This window comes from Kryptolebias marmoratus, linkage group LG5 (assembly GCF_001649575.2).
Source record: "Kryptolebias marmoratus isolate JLee-2015 linkage group LG5, ASM164957v2, whole genome shotgun sequence".
Lineage (NCBI taxonomy): Eukaryota > Metazoa > Chordata > Actinopteri > Cyprinodontiformes > Rivulidae > Kryptolebias > Kryptolebias marmoratus.
The window spans coordinates 3893979-3911741 of record NC_051434.1 but is presented as its reverse complement, the minus strand read 5'-3'; the positions used below and the strand labels follow the sequence as shown (position 1 = coordinate 3911741).

Below are 17763 nucleotides of genomic sequence, written 5' to 3'. Positions count from 1 at the left end.
ATTAGCTCTTTGTTTTTTTTCTTCACATTTTGAAGGTTTCCCAGTAACACAGATTTAAGGAGGCAATGGGAAGCTGCAGTAAGAAGGGAGGGGTTTGTTGCTACAGTTGTCTCAGCTCTGTAGTGAACATTTCAAACCAGAGGATTTTAACAGGACCAGCTTAGAGATGCTGTGACCCCACCTGTCTTCAGCTTCCCATCTCATCTCCAAAGAGGAGGTGATTTTTTTACTGTACATGTTAACAGAAATGTCTATGATTCATCTTTTTTTTACATTTTACACACTATCCCAAGTTTTTGGAATTGGGATTATACATCTAAAATAATACAAATAAATAAATGATGTAATATAAGTGTTGGCATTTCATTTTAAAGGTTTCTGTGATATCTGTTTTCGTGTGGACAGATTTGTTCTAAGGGGGAAAAGGTTAATTTCAAAGTGAAGCCAAAAGGTCTCACATAGATTTGTAAACTTGCACTGCCTAAACAGAAATGACAAAACTAAAAAAGGAACATTTATGGGAAGTCCAAGCTGTAATTTCCTCAGTATTTTGGATCAGGTCCCTTTGGACTTGCTGCTCACTTTTCCCTTCCCTCATGCTGCTTTGACTTGTGTTGTGCAGCAACAGAAAATATGATTTATAAATTAAACTAACCGCTCTGAAACATCTGTCAAACTAAGTTTTCTAAAAATAAAACGGTGAACATTATTTCTGTCCTGTTTGGTTAACAAAACAATAACCAGTGAACTGATGAGGCACATGGTCAGATTTTCCCAGGTCTGGTAATATTTCTTGTTATGAAAAGACCAAAAAAAAACCAGTCTAAAGTCTTTTTTCTTCTTTTATCCATTACACTAAAATCCCCTCTGAAAACGGGCTACAAAAAAAAAAACTCTCAAAAAACAATAAAGTCTACAACATTAAGCGCATTAACTCTTTTAAAAACACTGAGAATACAAAGTCTAAAACAAACTGCCTTTAGTTCTGTAGCATCTTTTAGCACATGTAAATTTATATTACAGTTTTTTTCTGCAGACGCTTTACTTTCCAATGAAAGTCCATTCAATTACAAGTGTTGGGTCGTTAAACCTCAGCTCTGCTCAAAGAACTCAAATACAATAATACAAAACCTCAGACAGGAGTACAATGACACTGAACATCACTGTGAAATGGCGTGTGTCATTTCAACTTAAAGGCAGAAAAAAAAATCATAATGAACTTCCAAGGTTTCTAGCAAACGAGAAGAAAAAAATAAAAGGATTTGATGCTGCTAAGATCTTTTAAAATGTATCATGAAGGTCACATAAAAACAAAAACCTTTCACGTTCAGTTGTAGAAAATATTTGTCCTCTCTTAATCTGAACACTACAAAACTGCTGCAACATAAAAGATATTATGTCTTTAGACTCCAGGCTCTTTTAGGCTGATTGAGGTGCAGCAGGAAGTAATTTAAAAGCGCAAAACCAATTAGAAATCTCATATTCATCTCATGTTGATTTTCAAAACAGAGGCTGCAATTTAGGTTTAAAAAGGTGGTTAAAAGTTTGTGCCAAAATTTCAAATATGCACCTTGAATAACATCATTTTACTATTCCAAGGCTTCGAACAACAGCTCACACGTGCCCACACAAACACACACACCATTTTCAAAAGCTGCAAAGGAACACGAGTTCATACCAACGAAGCAAGGACATGCAAGCACTCTAGATTTACACCAGAGTTTTTATAGGTATAAAAGTATTAATTGAATTCAAGTAAAATAATATATACTGTATGCATCGTCATATTCAGTGAAGTATAAAAACATGTTTAAAATTGTTTTATATTTTAATAAGAATTCTGAGAAGATAGTATCTAAGATGGGAATGACTGCATGAGTCTTAATGACAAAACAAAATGGATCGTGAAACCCAGTTCGACTGTGATTTATAAAATGTTTTCCTTTATTATTTTGTCTCTTTCCCCTTCTCTCCATCTGTGGCATCTGGTTGTTGGCCTCAGCATGCAGACCTTAGCAGCACTCTCAAAGCTATAATTGACTTGTTTATGCTCATCCCTCGATTTGTTTTCTAATCGGTGCAGTTTCTCACTTTCTGAGCACAATTTCCTTTCCTTTCCTTCCATTTTCAATGGACTGAGGCGCAGTGACAAAAGGAAAGGAGAACTATTACGTTCACAAGTTGTTTATGTTGAAATTGGTAAGAACAGTTACGGGAAGTCGTCATAAAATGGCTGTTTTCAAACAGTGCATACAGAACAAGAAAAACTGTCTGGTTTATACATATTTTTATTTTTTCCCCCATCTGTAGGGAACATCACAAATCTGAGACCTCTTCAGTTGTTTTAGCAGATTTTATTATGTAAATCCACAGTCGTTGTTTTGATTTTGAGAACAATTTAAGATAGGAAAATAGTTAGGGTTACAAAAAACAACTTATCTCAGAAAGAGAATAAATCCTGCAGACTTGAGAAATGAGAGCGTAAGTCAAAGATTCCAGGCTACTGTTTTTCTTTTCCTTTCTGAAGCTACTTGTCTTTCAGAGATGACATTTTAAAGTTTTCACTGCTCTCATTTCAAACTGAAAGTCTTGAATGCAGAGGATTGGTGCTTACAACAAACAAAAGTGTCAATCTTTTCTTTTTTTTTTACTGTGCATCATTTCAACTGGTTTGCCTTCTGCTTCCCTGCTGAGCGTCTTACCTTCTGAGATCTCGTTGTTTTCCCGTGTGACATCACCGCTTTGTCCCGTTTGGGACTGAGTCGTTTCAACGGTTGATCGCTGAGCTGGAAGGCAGAATGCATAATGCAAAAATCTCCATTAATGAAAGGCAGGAGATGCAGAAAAAAAGACACAAAGAAGAAATGCACACAAAAAAACAGTGTTTGGATGTGATTTTCTGAATCCATTTAACTCAAATAGGCCTACACGCTTGAAACAGAAATCACAAATTCAACTTGCAAACGTAGCATAACAGATAACTAAAAAAATCTATTTTGAAACTATAAATACACTCAGATACAGTTATTTGATGCTATGAACTTGTGCTTATTTAGCTTTGATGAGCAGAAAGTCATCTCAGTGCTGTTTATATGGGACACACTGAGCACCTCAGAATCCGTGCGTTAAAAAAGACACTTCAGAAGCTTTGCGTGTCCTGATTCTGTTTTCCTGAAGTGCAGCAAAACAAGTAAGTTCCAGCACACTCTGAATGTCAGTGACTGAAACAAACACACTTGGCCTATTTCTGTACTCCAAACCTACAGTAAACTGAGGCGTGCTGCTGTTGTTGTTGCTTTGCTAAACTGCTCTTCTTTTCAATCTGCCTTCAAAACGAACACTTCAACAACTTTAGGCAAAGCAGAGGCATGCCTTAATAAAACATGGTATTTTAATCAATATAAGTAAATAAATAAATACTTACACAGATAAGCCCGAACCATAAATATGTCAGGACATGGGTGAAATAAACAAACGTGAAATAATATCTTGGTATGTTTATGTTCCACTCTGAATAAAATGTGTTTTTTAGAGATTTGCTAATTAGTCCATTCCGTTTTTATTTTAGACAATGCTTCAGGTTTTTTAGAATTGGGTTTGTATACATATATATGTTCAAAAGACGGGGTGTGGTTACCCAACTAGACTGACAGAAACGCCACTCTAATCAAACATACATTGAGCTAGTCCATTATGTTCATACCTTGTCCTTACCATAAGCCAACTATTTCTGATGGAAATCAAATCAGTTGTGAAAAATAAAAAAATAGGTCTAAACTGTAAGGAGAGCTAATAAGGTTATATCTGATGCCATTGCATTGACTATTGATTTTTTAGGATACATATATGTAAAGTGATCTTCCACATTTTTACAGTGTTGCACTGACAAAATCCATCCATCAATTTTCTGCTGCGTATTTGTGATCGTGTTACAGAGGCAACAGGTCCAGGAGGAAAACCCAGACACCCCTCTCCTCAGCAACACTTTCCAGCTCCTCCTGGGGGATCCCAAGAAGTTCCCAAGCCAGAGAGGAGACAAATTCCCTCTAGCAAATTTTTGGTCTTGGGGCCAAGGTCTCTTTCCATTGGGACATGCTCAGACAACATCCTAAAAAACATCTTAATCAGATGCTGAACCACATCAGCTGACTCCTTTTGATACGAAAGAGCAGCAGCTCTACTTCAAAATGACAAAATCACATTTTCTGCTTTTATTTGAGGAAATCAAAATAAAAGAAGAAAATAAACATCTCCTGAAATAATTGCAGTTAGCATAAAAATAGGAGTCCTCTTATATAAATACATTGAATTATTTATGGATCGAAATCCCTTTGAAAATTAAGCAATGTTTCATTTTTTGTGTTTTTTCCCCTAAAAATAAAACATATAATTAGATATAGATCTGTGATGCGTTTTAAATTAATGGCTCTTTTAAGTTTATTTTGAATTGAATGAATCACCAGGCACTGATCAGGACAAAACAAGACTTTCTCAGGGAGCAGAGGCAGTCGGGAAACAACAAAAACAAAACAAAAAAACTGAGCGAAGCACCTAAAAGCTCCTTTTGTGTGCTGCTTCTTCAAACTGTCAGACATATGGTCCTTGTGGCCATGCCCCAATCAGACAGCAGGAACTCTGCTAATCACAGCTGATGGAAAACACCTGCTGTGGCATCACTGATCGGAGCCAAAAGAGCAAGTTCAATGGAGATTAACTCGAGGCAGCAGTTTTCTGATGCATGTCATATTTCAGTAGGATTAGGTAGATTTATTTTACACTTCTTCTTTATTGTATGTAGCTAATTTCATGAACCTAACATCTAAAATGAGACTGTGTTTTAACATAAAAAGCCACGTTGACTGCACCGCAGTAACAGCCATTCAGCCTTTAGGATCACTCAGCAGCAATAAGGATTTGTAATTTGACTCTGGTAAAGTCTCGTACCTTCTTGTTTCCCTTGAAGAGGTTTGCTGTCCTTCCCAGCTTTGACTGCAAAGATCTTGAAGTTGTAATCTTTTGATGGATCATAATCTTCAATGAGCAGCTTTGTTTCCTGTTTTGATAGCGGCACTACCTTTTGCTTTCCACCTGTTGCAGGAAAAAACAGAAGAAAAGAACATGAGACGGGTAAAACTGTTCAGAGACACTTTTTTTTAGAAATGTATACCAAAAACAAGCCTAATTACTTTTTCTTGTTGTTAGAATAAGCAAATCAATACTTTTTTTTCCAAGCAAATGAACAAAGAAGCAATCAAAGGTCATTTGAATCTAGTCTTTCAAGGAACATTGTCCAGATTAGAAATTTCTAATCAACAAAACCTCCATTTTAATAGGCTTTAGACACCAGCAAAGGAGATTGAACACTTGTTTACGTCAAGTTGAATTCATTCTGCTACTTTAAATTAGTTTATCCTCATATGCACCTGTATTAAAGATGTGAACAGTGTTTACAGTCTCTTTACTTTTGAGCAAGTTTTGGACAAGAATACCACATAAATGCACAGATTAATGCCTCCTACACTGTTTCTGCTCATTACAAAAGATCAAATGAGCACCAAGCTTCTTTTTGAAGCAGTCATCACCACCTTGAATTTTTTAAGATCCATTCATTTAGATGAAACATATCTCTTTGTCTATTTTCCTAACATGGCTGCTATCAAAATGGCTGTTTCTGAATAAATTACTGCCTGCTTTCCTTGTTAATGTAATGGCTACTTTGCAAAGATCACAAAGCTTCTGTAATCTCCATGTAATTATGTAACTATAAATTCAACGGGCATTCACGACACCTGTTTTGTAGCAGAAAGATCCAACGGGTGCAGATACATTAATTTTGGATTGCAAAACATTTTTTTTTCCCCAAGCATTAATTAAACCTGCAATGAACTCATTTCATCATTTCATCCTTTGGCAGAGTCTTTTGCCCATTTGGTGTGCTTAAATGGAAATATGAATATAAAACTTAGAGAAAATAGAAAAAAAAACTTTAAGTAAATTGTTGAAAATAAGTTTTTCATACTTGACTCACTAATAAATATTGCTGGCCTGAAAAAAAACCCGACCATACAGTCAAACAACACTGCAGACAGAGCAGTAAGGTTAAAGCATGGGAGACTGTAGTACTTGTTGGAAATAGTATAATTCTGGACTATCTTAGGACAGCCTATGTGGACAATGAAGTTAGTTTGGAAAAGGTTCCATAATATCTACCAAAAAAGTAGTGTGCTTGTATTATCTTGACAACAACTGACCCCGTTAGTCCAATTGTTGCTAAGCTCAAAGCACAGTTCTCTCTATGCTCTGCTACCAGCTTTCTAACAGTCGTTTTTAGTTTTGATCATTAAACTGTAATGTACTTATCTTAATTTCTGATTACCATGGTACTCTATGACACAGCATTTGAGAAGCAGCAAAGTGTGATTTCTGGTCACACTGTTCACATGACCTCGACTTGTGTGACATCAATTTTGTCATCTGCACCAGGCCTTGAAGGTTTGCCAGGTGCCTTAGGGACCAAATCACATGGATTTCTGAGTTTTTGTAACGATATAGGCTATGTGCACTGACAGCAACTCCATTATGAAACTTTTATTTACAAAATAAAAAAAAAAAACAAGAATGTCCATAAACCAAACAAGGAAACTTGTTTTGAGGAGATGTTGTGTGAGGAAATTGACTGTTGTCAACACTTGATCAGGACCATGGTCAGTGGAATTAAATGGCAGCTGTCAACAGGGTCCATACAGTGATCAAGTAGTCAAGACTGATTTTATGGAATGATGGACAACAGGTTGCCATAGTCTTAGTACTCAGAATTAATCGTCGAGATATTATTCTTAAGCAAAAGATAAGACCATAGCACAGCAGAACTAAGTTTGAAGGTTTAAGCTTGGACTGTGAGTCACCAGCACACTGTCCTTCACAACCAAACCTCTAAGTGTGGCTTATTGTCAAACCCTGTCATGCCTCAGAGCAGGACACCCTGACCTCACTCGTCTAACCTTCTAAATCCTTTAACCTCGCTCTTTAGGATGGAAACAGTCAGGGACAGGTCAGGGCAGGTTTATTGGGTAGGCAAGGCCAAGGCCAGATTAAGCCTGATTCTGGAAGTGGGGCGACCCACATTGAAAATGGTCATTTTTGTCAAACGGGGGACAAACAGACACGTTACCCAGGTGATGGGGGAACGCATGTGAGCGCATGTGAGCCTCCAGGAGAGCGATAGACGGGAAAATGGATCACCACCTATCCTTACTCTGTCCTAGATGAACAACAGTAGCAATCTTTTTGCTTTGTTCACCAATGTTCCTTAGATCCTGTTTGCCCTTGGCTGGTACCTGTTGCTGGTACGTAGACTCTCGTTCCTCAGCAGCCTCCTCCATGTCTTCAGTCAAGTGAAATAAACCTTTAAACTTACGATTGCTAAGAGGCCTTGCTCTAACCAGGATGGGCTTTGTTAATGCTACATCACTGGTAAATTACAAACTTTTATCCTAAGTGACTTTTTCCCTGTCGTGCCTTGGATTTTATTTTGTGATGAAAACCTGGCTGAGTGTTGTTGAGTCAAGCTCTTCTTTGAATCCTTACCCTAAAACTGCTTATTTTAACACAGAGAAAACTACTGGATGTAGGGAGAGAGTAGCCGCTGTTTTTACGAAGACGTACAGGCTATTGTTGAGCGTGTGTCATAACGAGGGGAGACAGAGGCAATCCCAGAACGCAAAATCATCTTAAAAAGGAAACTAATTTATTAACTAAAACAAACAGATAAACAAAAGAGCTGACGTGGCAGCAAAAAACAACTAATAACGAAGACCAAACAAAGGAACTGGGTATGGCAGGGTAGGGCAAGGAGCAGAACATGAAAACACAACAACAACAACAATGATCCAGCGGGGTGGTGGAGAAAATGACCAGGTTATATGCACAGGGGATAATTATGGGAAGTGGGCACAGGTGAGTGATTACAATAACTTACAGGTGGAGATGGGCGTGGCAGATAATCAGGGGCAAACAGAGGGGAAGTGAATACTGACAGCAAACAGGAACACAGAAACAAACAGAAAACCAGAAACAAAACAGAAGCTTACACAAATACCAATAACCATGACAGCGTGAGACAACTATTTTGTTGATTTTAGTGATAAATTACTTGCTTTCAGCAGGAACCCCTCAAGGCAAGGATATTCTGCCGTCTGAGCTCACAGATAAACATAGGTCATGTGATTTGCTGACATAAGCTGAAAGCTGTGATGAAAGCTATCATTTTAGCAAAAATTGGGGTTAGAAGCTGTCTCCCAAATAATGTTGCTCAACTCTTATTATAAGATTGAAGTGTCCAAGCCCATTTTCTATCTCTTAGCATTTCCAAACCATTTTGTACTATGAGCTACTATGAGCTTTATTGAAGTAAAAAAAAATCCTTAAAAGTTTTAGCTTCTAAATGTTTTATTTGACAGTGGCATGATCGTTGGCATGGCTTTGCAGACTGAGGAGAGGAAAGATCGTTTTTATTGACATCCACGGGAATGACTGCTCATGATGTAAGCAAAGAACAGAACAAATATGAACCAACATAAAATGTGTATGCCAATGAATAAAAAAAAGCAATAAAAATCAAATGACAAAATATGCATCCGACATCTAATCCTGTAAATGTGCTTTACTGCTGCGGAAACAGTAGAAGTCAGCAGTTTCCAAATTGACTGTATTGCAGGTATCAACTTCCTGACCGAAAGAAATTATAACCAAATGATATTAACTGAAAAGTCCAAGATGAGAGAACAAACTTATTACTTTAAGTTTGTGATGAAAGAAAAGTGCCTATTCTTTATTTTTTGTGTGATTAAATTCAATTTATCATTTAGCTCACTGCTTGATTTCCTTGCTGGAGAATATAATGTTCCAGTTCGGATCAATAAATCTTGAACTGTCAGCTACCAAAACTCATTTTTTTCATGAATCTAATTTTCAGTAGCTGCTCCAAAGTGACTGACAGCAAAAACTAAATAAATAAAATAACACGCTACTGTAGTTTTCAAATAGAAGGTAATTTTTAACCTCTCTGAGGTTTTCAATATTAAAAAAAAAACTAAATACAATTTGCTTTGGTCTCACATTTTTTCTGAAATACAAACACGAGGTGCTCCTGATTGAAGCCAATGCCTTCTCTCACTAGGACTGAATACAAGCCATATATCTGCTTCAGCTACAAAGAGAAAAGTTCCACAAAATAATCCAGCAGAGCTCTTCCAGAAACTTCCTGCTGTTTAGGGAAATTAACTGATCCTTCATTGCACTGATACCAACAGCCTGTGGTGAGAAAAGATCGTCCCTGTCATTCACTTTCTTCACTTTGCCCAGGAGGTGAGCAGTCATCCCAGCAGTCCCAGATACTTTTCAAATCTGACTTTTTTTTTTTTTTACTTGTGTTCTTCAAAACTAAGCAGTGCCCAACGGCGATGTGCTGCAAAGTGAGCTGCGTGGGCCTGTCTCAGAAATGAGACCATCTTACTTTGGTGGAAATGTCAAGTCTATTTGAAAACCTTTGAAATAGCAAGAAAGGCAGCGAAGATTCTTAGCACCTGTGAAGCTGCAGTCCTCATTGCAAAAATACACACAAGATGACAAAGCAGAAAAGTCACTCTGATTTTACCTGATACCTTAGACTGACTGAATATACTGTATAAATATATATCACCTGAAGTAACAAGGTTAATCCAGGTGAGATCCAAGCTAGCATGGCTTCATTTCTAAGTCTCTTGCTCATGACTCACTAAGGTTGCCTGAACCAGGGTTTAAACTCCTGATCTTCAAATCCAAAGTCATGCCCCAACCTCTCAGCTGGAAGATTCCCAGAGAAGCTGTGGAGGGCCAAAGCCTCAGTAGTGCCAATGTACACTGGAGTGCTTGGATCTGTGACTCCCAAACTGGAGGAGTGGCTCCAACCGAACTCAAGAACAACCTCAGAAATCTCTGTCCAGAAGAGCGCAGTCCTAGGAACAGCTAAGATACTGAAGAGAACCCTCAAACTCCCAGGCCTCTGGTAGAGGACTTGAGCTTAATGTGAAACAAACAGGGCAAGCTGAGTGTTTATATATAACTTAGAAATCTTGGGGTAATTCTTCAAATTATCAGCTAGAAAGAAAACTGAACTGGTAAAGAAAAACAGAAAAGATAAACGCCCCGTCCCCTGTCAACCAATTTTTCATTGCCAACTCCAAAACTCCCTTTCTTTTATGTATCTATATCTTTCCATTACTCTTCCTTCATGCTTCTCCAGCTCCATCCGTCACCCTGCCCTCAAGTAGCTCCATCTTCTCATACTCTGATGTCATTGCCTCCATCCAGTCAACTCTCCCCTGCGGTCTCAGGGGAATGTTGCCTGTGCTTACTGCACCTTATCTGACATTTCTCCATTACTGTGATCAAGCAGACAGGCCAAGCAACACCAGAAGCTACAAGTTTACTCTGCCGCTGGCTGGCAGCAGGACTAATAACACAGGATGACATGCAGCCCAAAAACTTCAGGGCCACGGTGGATTACTTCAAGCAGTGAAGTAAATAAGAAAAGTTTGTGAAATCCACTAAGCCTGGATCTTAAATTAAGTCACCAGGCAGAAGCAGTCTACAGGGGAGAAAAGGTGGGAACACAGTGAACAGAAGAAATTTACAAAGTAAAAAAGCAACTTTTTATTGCTGTTTTTTTTTTTTTTTTTTAACTGCACCACATTTAGCACGGTAATAAAAAGTCACATAACAAACTTTAATATAACTGCACAGAGATTTAGCAGAACAAATTTCCTTTACTACATTCCCACTTCTGATCCACATACAAAGGGTGTTTGCATGTGGGGGAAAATGCTTCAAAAAGTGGAGGGTTTTTTTTAAATCTCAAGTTTTGGTGTATTCATATGTATTTGACATAAGAAGATTCTGACAAACCATGAAGTGACAGCCCACCTTATATATATCCAGTACGACAACAAACAAACAACAACTATGAAGCCATTTTATGTTTTTTTTCCTACTTATGGTTGACTTTATCCTCATCTGATTCCCTGACTGTGTACTGAAAAGAATAATGACTGAGAACAAATGGTAAACATTTTCAAAGAAAAACAAGAAAACTCTGAGTCATGCCCAGAATGCTTTTCTGTTCTGTAACAATACTGTTCATGTTATCACCACCTACTGGAAGGCATCAACTGGTTCAAGGTTATTGAAATGTGTGCCTCCCAGAGCTGATGTAGCTCAGTGGTCAGTGCCATGGTCTCATAATCCTGAAGCTGCAGGTTCAAGCCCAGGTTGCATCAGGAAGGGCATCTGGCATAAAACTGCTAAATCTTTCATGCGAGTTCGCTTGCTGCGGTGACCCCTGAAGAAGGGAGCAGCCGAAAGAAGAACAACAGCATCGAAATTTATCCCTCTTGTCTGGAAAAAGATATGTTTGTTTAAACGAGAGAAAAAAAAATGTTTTAAAAATATATCAAGACTTGTGTGAAAAACAATGTTGAGCGCAAAAATCTTTTTGTCATATTTGAGGAAACATCTGTGTACTCCTCACTTTCAAGCCCAACAATTACATGAGCATATCATTTTCAAAGCATGCAACAAATAACTTAAAAACACACAAAACCAAAGCGAGCAATTTAAACTCGGAGCCAAATATATCAACTCCCCAATGGTTTTAATTTTAACCTTCTATCTCCTTCAGAGGCTGAGAAATAAAAATCTAAGTAAACATTCACAGTTCTGTTCTTTTAAAAATCCAAAGGTGCTAAAAGGCTGGTTCTAAAATATGCTTTTGTTAATTTTTCTTTTACAGAATGTACATATCAGCATTAAAACAACCATTCAGTGTGCAGAGCGACTTTTATGTTGAGATTCTACACACTCTGTGTTTGGATGGGTTGGGCGTACTCCCTTGAAGAAGCCAATTAAAACCAGCTCAGAGATAAAAAAGTGAGCATTCAAGTCCTGCTGCAGAGAAAAACCTGGAAACTGTTTAGTATTAGAGTCATGTGAGGTGTAAAGCACAGACACAACACATCACTGCAAGCTTAACTCACCTCACTCTGGTATCAGACAGAATATTTGGCAGTGGCAGTGAGTAGTGAACAAAACAAAATGCAGACACATCAATCAAAAACTTCTCTTGTTTTTTGCCAAAAAACATCTTAGGACATGTTGACTTAAAACGTGTTTCGTTTTGCTTTTAGACATTATTTGCAGCAGAATAAAAAATGATGCAATTCTGAATAAAATCATCTTGAAGGAACAATGAAAATCAATAACTTGAAAAGTAAATATTAAATAACCGTTCACTTTTAGGGCAGTTGGTATTCTTCTCATGAAACAATCAGCCATCAAGTTTAAACAGTGAAATACTGCAGAAACTGGAAACCATCAAGAGCTTCCTCTGAGACTGAGAATATTATAATTCACAACAGTCCAGCTAGAAAAAGGACTAAAATAGCATCTTAAATCTAAAAAAAGAACATGTCAGCTCAACTTAGATTTGTTTCATTGCAATGAGAAGTAGCAATGTCTGCAACACACCTGGAGACTCCATGTCATCTTAGGAGTAGGAATCTCTTTTCAGTCTCTTCAAGCTCCTTTTTTTTCTCATGTTGGTAAATCTGATATTTTGTTTAATTTGACAAATATTCCTTATTGGGTTACCATTTTGAAGCTCAAATTTGCCATGAACTGACCTAAAGTTATGGCTACATAAAAATATTTTCCTGAAAGACATCTGTTTCCTTTTACTAACATTAAACACTGATTTTGTGTTGACATGTTACAGCAGTCATAAAATTGTTTTTTGAATGTTTGGATTTTACTAGAATCCAAATAAAATGTTTCAAACAAGGCTGAGAGTTTTATGACAAAAAAATGGCCATGAGTCTACTGCAGGGCCTTTGACCCAGAGTTCAGAGGACTTATTGGTAGAATGTCTCAACTATTAAAAAAAAAAATACAACTTCTGTTCCTCATTAATTTATCTGTACTAAAATTAACCGCTGGTTTCCATGCTGGAAACCTGATTAACCATGTTTTCAGTTACATTTGACCCTGTCTGTGGTTATGTTTCTGAGGTTTTTGTTTTTTGTTTTGTTTTTTACCCCCTGCAGAATAATTTATGAACTTGCAAACAAGTGAAAACCACATAAAAATGTTGATTTGTTCTGCCTCGGGGTAAATCGTTTTACCTTTGTGCTCTTCTGTGCATAATTACAGTTTTAATCCCACAAACTGAAAGACAGAGGTCATATCATTAATCTGATATGTAAAAGAAACTCTATGAACCTCTATTTGCATCGTTATTACACAACAATTTCTTGCAATATCTTCATACAGAATTCTAAACTAACAGACAGGGAAATTGTTCTGCAGCTCTTACTACTGAGGAAGGCATTAGGCATTAGGCTACCAAGCTGTCACAGAGGAATCATTGCTGAGCTACTGGATATGATGCATGGTTAACTGTGTAATCACCAGGCAGGACAGGACAGGAGTTTTTCTTTCAGTTTTTTTCTTTTTTTTCTAAAGAATTTTAAGTCACCTATCCCTGAATGAAGTTCAAACCAGAAGGTTTCCCTAGAGAGAATCCACTCACAAAAATAAGAGCTAAAAAAGAAAGAAACAATAAAAAAGTTCCTGGAAATAAATTTTCGGGTTAGCTAATCATTTGATTCTGCAATATTAATACAAATTTATTCACACATGCATGTTTTTGCATGAAACAAAATTTAGTCAAACACATTTGCGAAATGTAACAATTACTTATTGAAAATAGGAAAGAAAGAAAAAATAAACTTTAATTTTGATGGGAGAATCAGTTTGCTCATTCTTGAACGCTGTTGTTTATATGAGGTCATGGTAAAATAGAGAGCCGATGAATCAGCGTAAAGAAATACCAGACATGAGATTTTGCACCGCTATAGTGGATCAGCTCTGGATCTTACCTGGACGTGTGGTGTAAATGACCTTGTAGCTATCAACAGCTCCTTCTTTTGGTTTATTCCATGACACATCCAGCTTGTTTGGACCAACAACTTTTGCACGAAATCTTCGCGGAGGTGATGCTAGAAAGAGAAAAAAATCAAATTAAACTGCACTGAAGTAATAGGCAATTTGAACCATTTTATAAGAATCTGCATTAATGAAAATTTTGAAAATAAAATAAAAATAAAAAAATCACATGCACCATTATTTATTTTTTTATTTATTGGCTTTTTTTTGGTTAAAAATGGGGAAACATACCATTGTCAATAATGTATAATAATGGATGACATCCATAACAGTAGATGGAGTTCAACTTTTTTTGGTTTAACTTCTAATTTAACATACAATATAAAGCATCATGGTACAGCAGGCTTTTTTAAAAACTGTGCTCCATTTCTACTTAAACGCAGCAACACTAAAGAGTTAGGTTAGATTGAACTCCCTCCAGAGTTATGGTGCCACAGAGGCAGTCACTCCATTTGTGTTTTAAAAGTTAGGGAAAAGAAAATAATAAATTAAAAATAAAAGGGAAATATTGTATCTCATCCAAGTGGAGGATACACATCAGTGAAATTAGCTTCCACAGATGTCACATTAAAAAGCCCAAAAGTCTCATTCTCCTCCTCTTCCTTGTCTCTCTCTCTATTGATGAGCCTGCATTGTGCTCGTCTCTGTGGGATATGACAGGTCTTAGCTGTGTTCCTCTTACCGTCTGCATCAAAGTGACACTTCTGCCTCTTATCCTGATTAGTTATTGGCCATTTTAGCTGCCTAGAGGTTTACCTCAGACTTCTACACTCTAGCCTTCTCCAGTATTCATTCATTTTCTCACGCACACTCTCTTACCATGAACATTTCCTCATCAGACCCTGTGTCATTCTCCCTAGATGACTGATCCCTCCTTGTCCCTGATCATTTTTTCTTTCCTTTCTGTGTCTGTGTGCTTTGAAATCAGGCAAGGAGAGGACAATGAAAAGGAGTGAATGTGACTTTCTTTCAACTGTTAGGAGAAAAAGAACAAAGGGTACCAAAGGGAAAGGCACTGGAATAGCAGAGCAGTGCTATTCCTCTCCTGTTCTCAGCAGGAATATCTAGACGTACATCACAGAGCGACTCGATCCAATGAGCTGCACAAAACCCGAAACATTTTACAATGGCCTCCACCTGTGTAGAGACCTACAGTAAAGTCAACAGCACTGTGTGAATGCCATTAAAGAGTAACATTTCATTGAGTTTCTACACAGTGTTGTTGAGTTTTAATAGAAAAAACACAGGTTAAAACACTGGAAGAGGGCTATTGTAAAGAAAAACAATAAAAGGAATCACATTTCCAGGTCAACAACCACCCTATCATTTCCACACCAGCAGAGCCAAATCCCACATACTAAATATGCATCTAGATGCAACACAAACCCCAGTTGACTTTAATTGACTGTAAAGAGAAAAAAAAAGAGCCCAGGGTGAAAAATAAAATATGAAACCCACAAACTTGTTTCTTTGTTTGTGTCTTCATTATGAGGTGAACAGTCTACTGCTGCCAACTTCTTTAAATACCTACACTTTGATTGATGCCTTGTGTAGCTCTGATGCTCTGGAGCTAAATACACAAAAGGCTTTAAAGAATGGTTCACCCAAAACAATAAAATGAGAATGGAAATATGCAATGATTTAAGCATAATTTTTTCAGGTTGTGTATTTGTTTGGAACAAAACACATATGTTTTCTTTAGATGTAACATGAAAACAAGATGCTAATTGGTTAAACCTTAACAGACTATTGTTGAATGTTAAACAGAATCCCTGGAAGGAAAGCGTACTGTGGTGTCTTACCTATATTTATCATTATAATATGAACTGATTTTAACTAGCACTTTATTTTTCCCAATTACAAAAGGTTGTAGTGTTCAAAAAGCATATTAAAACGATAATCTTTTTTCTCTTATTGATTTTTGAGCCATTAAACCATAAGCTCTGTGAGCCTTGATTTAAATTTGAAGAAATAACTACTGATGTCATTACATTTTTTTCTGTATTTTCTTGCATCTCTTTCTACAACAGCTAAATTTAGTAACACCAATAATATCCGTCACTAGATGCCTCAGTTTTGAGTGAACCATCTTTTTTATGCATGTGATCAATGACAAAAACTACTCATGTAGGTATGCAAAGAAACCTGAGTTCAGCACAGGAAGGATAATCCCGATTTGAGTGGAGAGAATGCAAAGCCGGTGCATTCAACAGCAGGCAAATATATTTATATGCAAACACACATAAGGAATACTGTACCAATTATCTCACCAACCTGGGAATGAGAATGAGGGCTGCATGGGATTTCGGCTCAGGGTTTAGCTCTCTCGTCTGAAGAGAGCTGCTGAAATCCCAAATGATTCGAGTTGGAGATTTTGTACCTCTCCGTTTGTTGTGTTGCTGAATTGTGTTGCGTGTTCCTTTGTGAGTGCCATCATATCTGCATATGTGTTCATAAATTATGTATGTTTGTCCACAGCTGGAAGCAAGTGTATTCTGTTGTTCTCACACACGGAATTCAACCTTTGGTGTCTCTTTTTTTTCTTTTTTTAAATCATGCCTCCTAAGAAATCTGCCAGTTCCTTTGCAGCTTCACACACATACACACATATAGTCACACACAGACACACTCACAGAAAGCCTTGGATCTTCTCTGCAAGATTGCATCCTCACACAAAGACAAGTATTGAACGGTGTGCAAATAGCCTGGCGAAGACAGACAAAAGGCCTTCGCCAGCAGAGATAGGAACTTAATTCTCATCTATTTTTCATGGAGGATCTCATGCAAACAGCGGGGCCGAGTGCCCGTCACATTAAATGTGATCAGCAAGTCAAAAGCATACAGTTTGCAGTACGTTTTTAATGAATAAAGGAATTGGATGTTAGAATCAAGGCAAAGGAGAGCACTGGGCTGAGCACAGAATACAAGAAAACTCATCTTTGAGTGAGAAACCTGTGATGTTTGTGTGTTTTATGAGACTCCATGTTGTTTATACAAAATCACAGCTTTCCAAATACACTTAGTCTTACAGATCAGTGAAATTACAGTAAAATCTGTATTTTTCCATCCACATTTAAAAACATGGAGTCAGGAGAACAAACTCTTCATGCCAATATTTTGTTTCCAGTTTTACATGTTTCAGTCACCATGTAACCTTCCTTGGAGCTTCTTCACCCAACTGGTAACAGTTTCTCTTGACCTCAGTTCTCTATTCATCCATACTTGCCTCAACCCTTCCCATTTTTATCTCACTCATTCCCAACCTTTTTTATTCCACCAATCCTTCTCATCCCTACCCATTGTCACAGAACTCATTCTCCTCATCCCTACTCTGTCACAACCATCTTCATTCCAACCACACTCCTCATTCCTCACCCTTTATGCAACTCACCCCCTTCCCCCTATTGATTCTCATGACATGCATCCTCAATTTTCATCCCTACCCCCTTTTCAACCCACCTATCCTCCTTACTCCTCATCCCTATCCTGCCTCATCCCACTCACGTCCTCATTCCCTATTCCTTCCCTTTTTCATGCCACTCCTCATTTTCCTACCCTTTCTTATGCCACCCATTCTTCCACTCAGTGACGTGCGGTGAGGTTCATGGTTGGTGAGGCACAGAGTCAGATTTACAAATATATAAATCCAAAAGGGTAGCTTATTCAATTGGCTACTGGTTATCTCATCTCTCTCTCTCTCTCTCTCTCTCTCTCTCTCTCTCTCTC

At 37.5% G+C, this 17763-nt stretch overlaps 1 protein-coding gene across 6 annotated transcripts in view; it reads right to left on the bottom strand.

The window, feature by feature from the left end:
* Positions 1–17763, bottom strand: part of LOC108246367 (collagen alpha-1(XIV) chain) — a 142477-nt gene that overhangs the window by 118525 nt on the left and 6189 nt on the right. For 5 of the 6 annotated variants that reach the window (XM_017433865.3, XM_017433866.3, XM_025010023.2 and 2 more), the window contains exons 3-5: positions 13971–14090; positions 4945–5088; positions 2703–2786 (exon numbers count right to left, since the gene is read on the bottom strand). The exons of the other annotated variant lie outside the window; for it this stretch is intronic. In XM_017433865.3, the coding sequence (XP_017289354.1) occupies positions 2703–2786; positions 4945–5088; positions 13971–14090 (348 nt within the window). The remainder of the gene's footprint in view (positions 1–2702; positions 2787–4944; positions 5089–13970; positions 14091–17763) is intronic. 6 annotated transcript variants of the gene reach the window in all.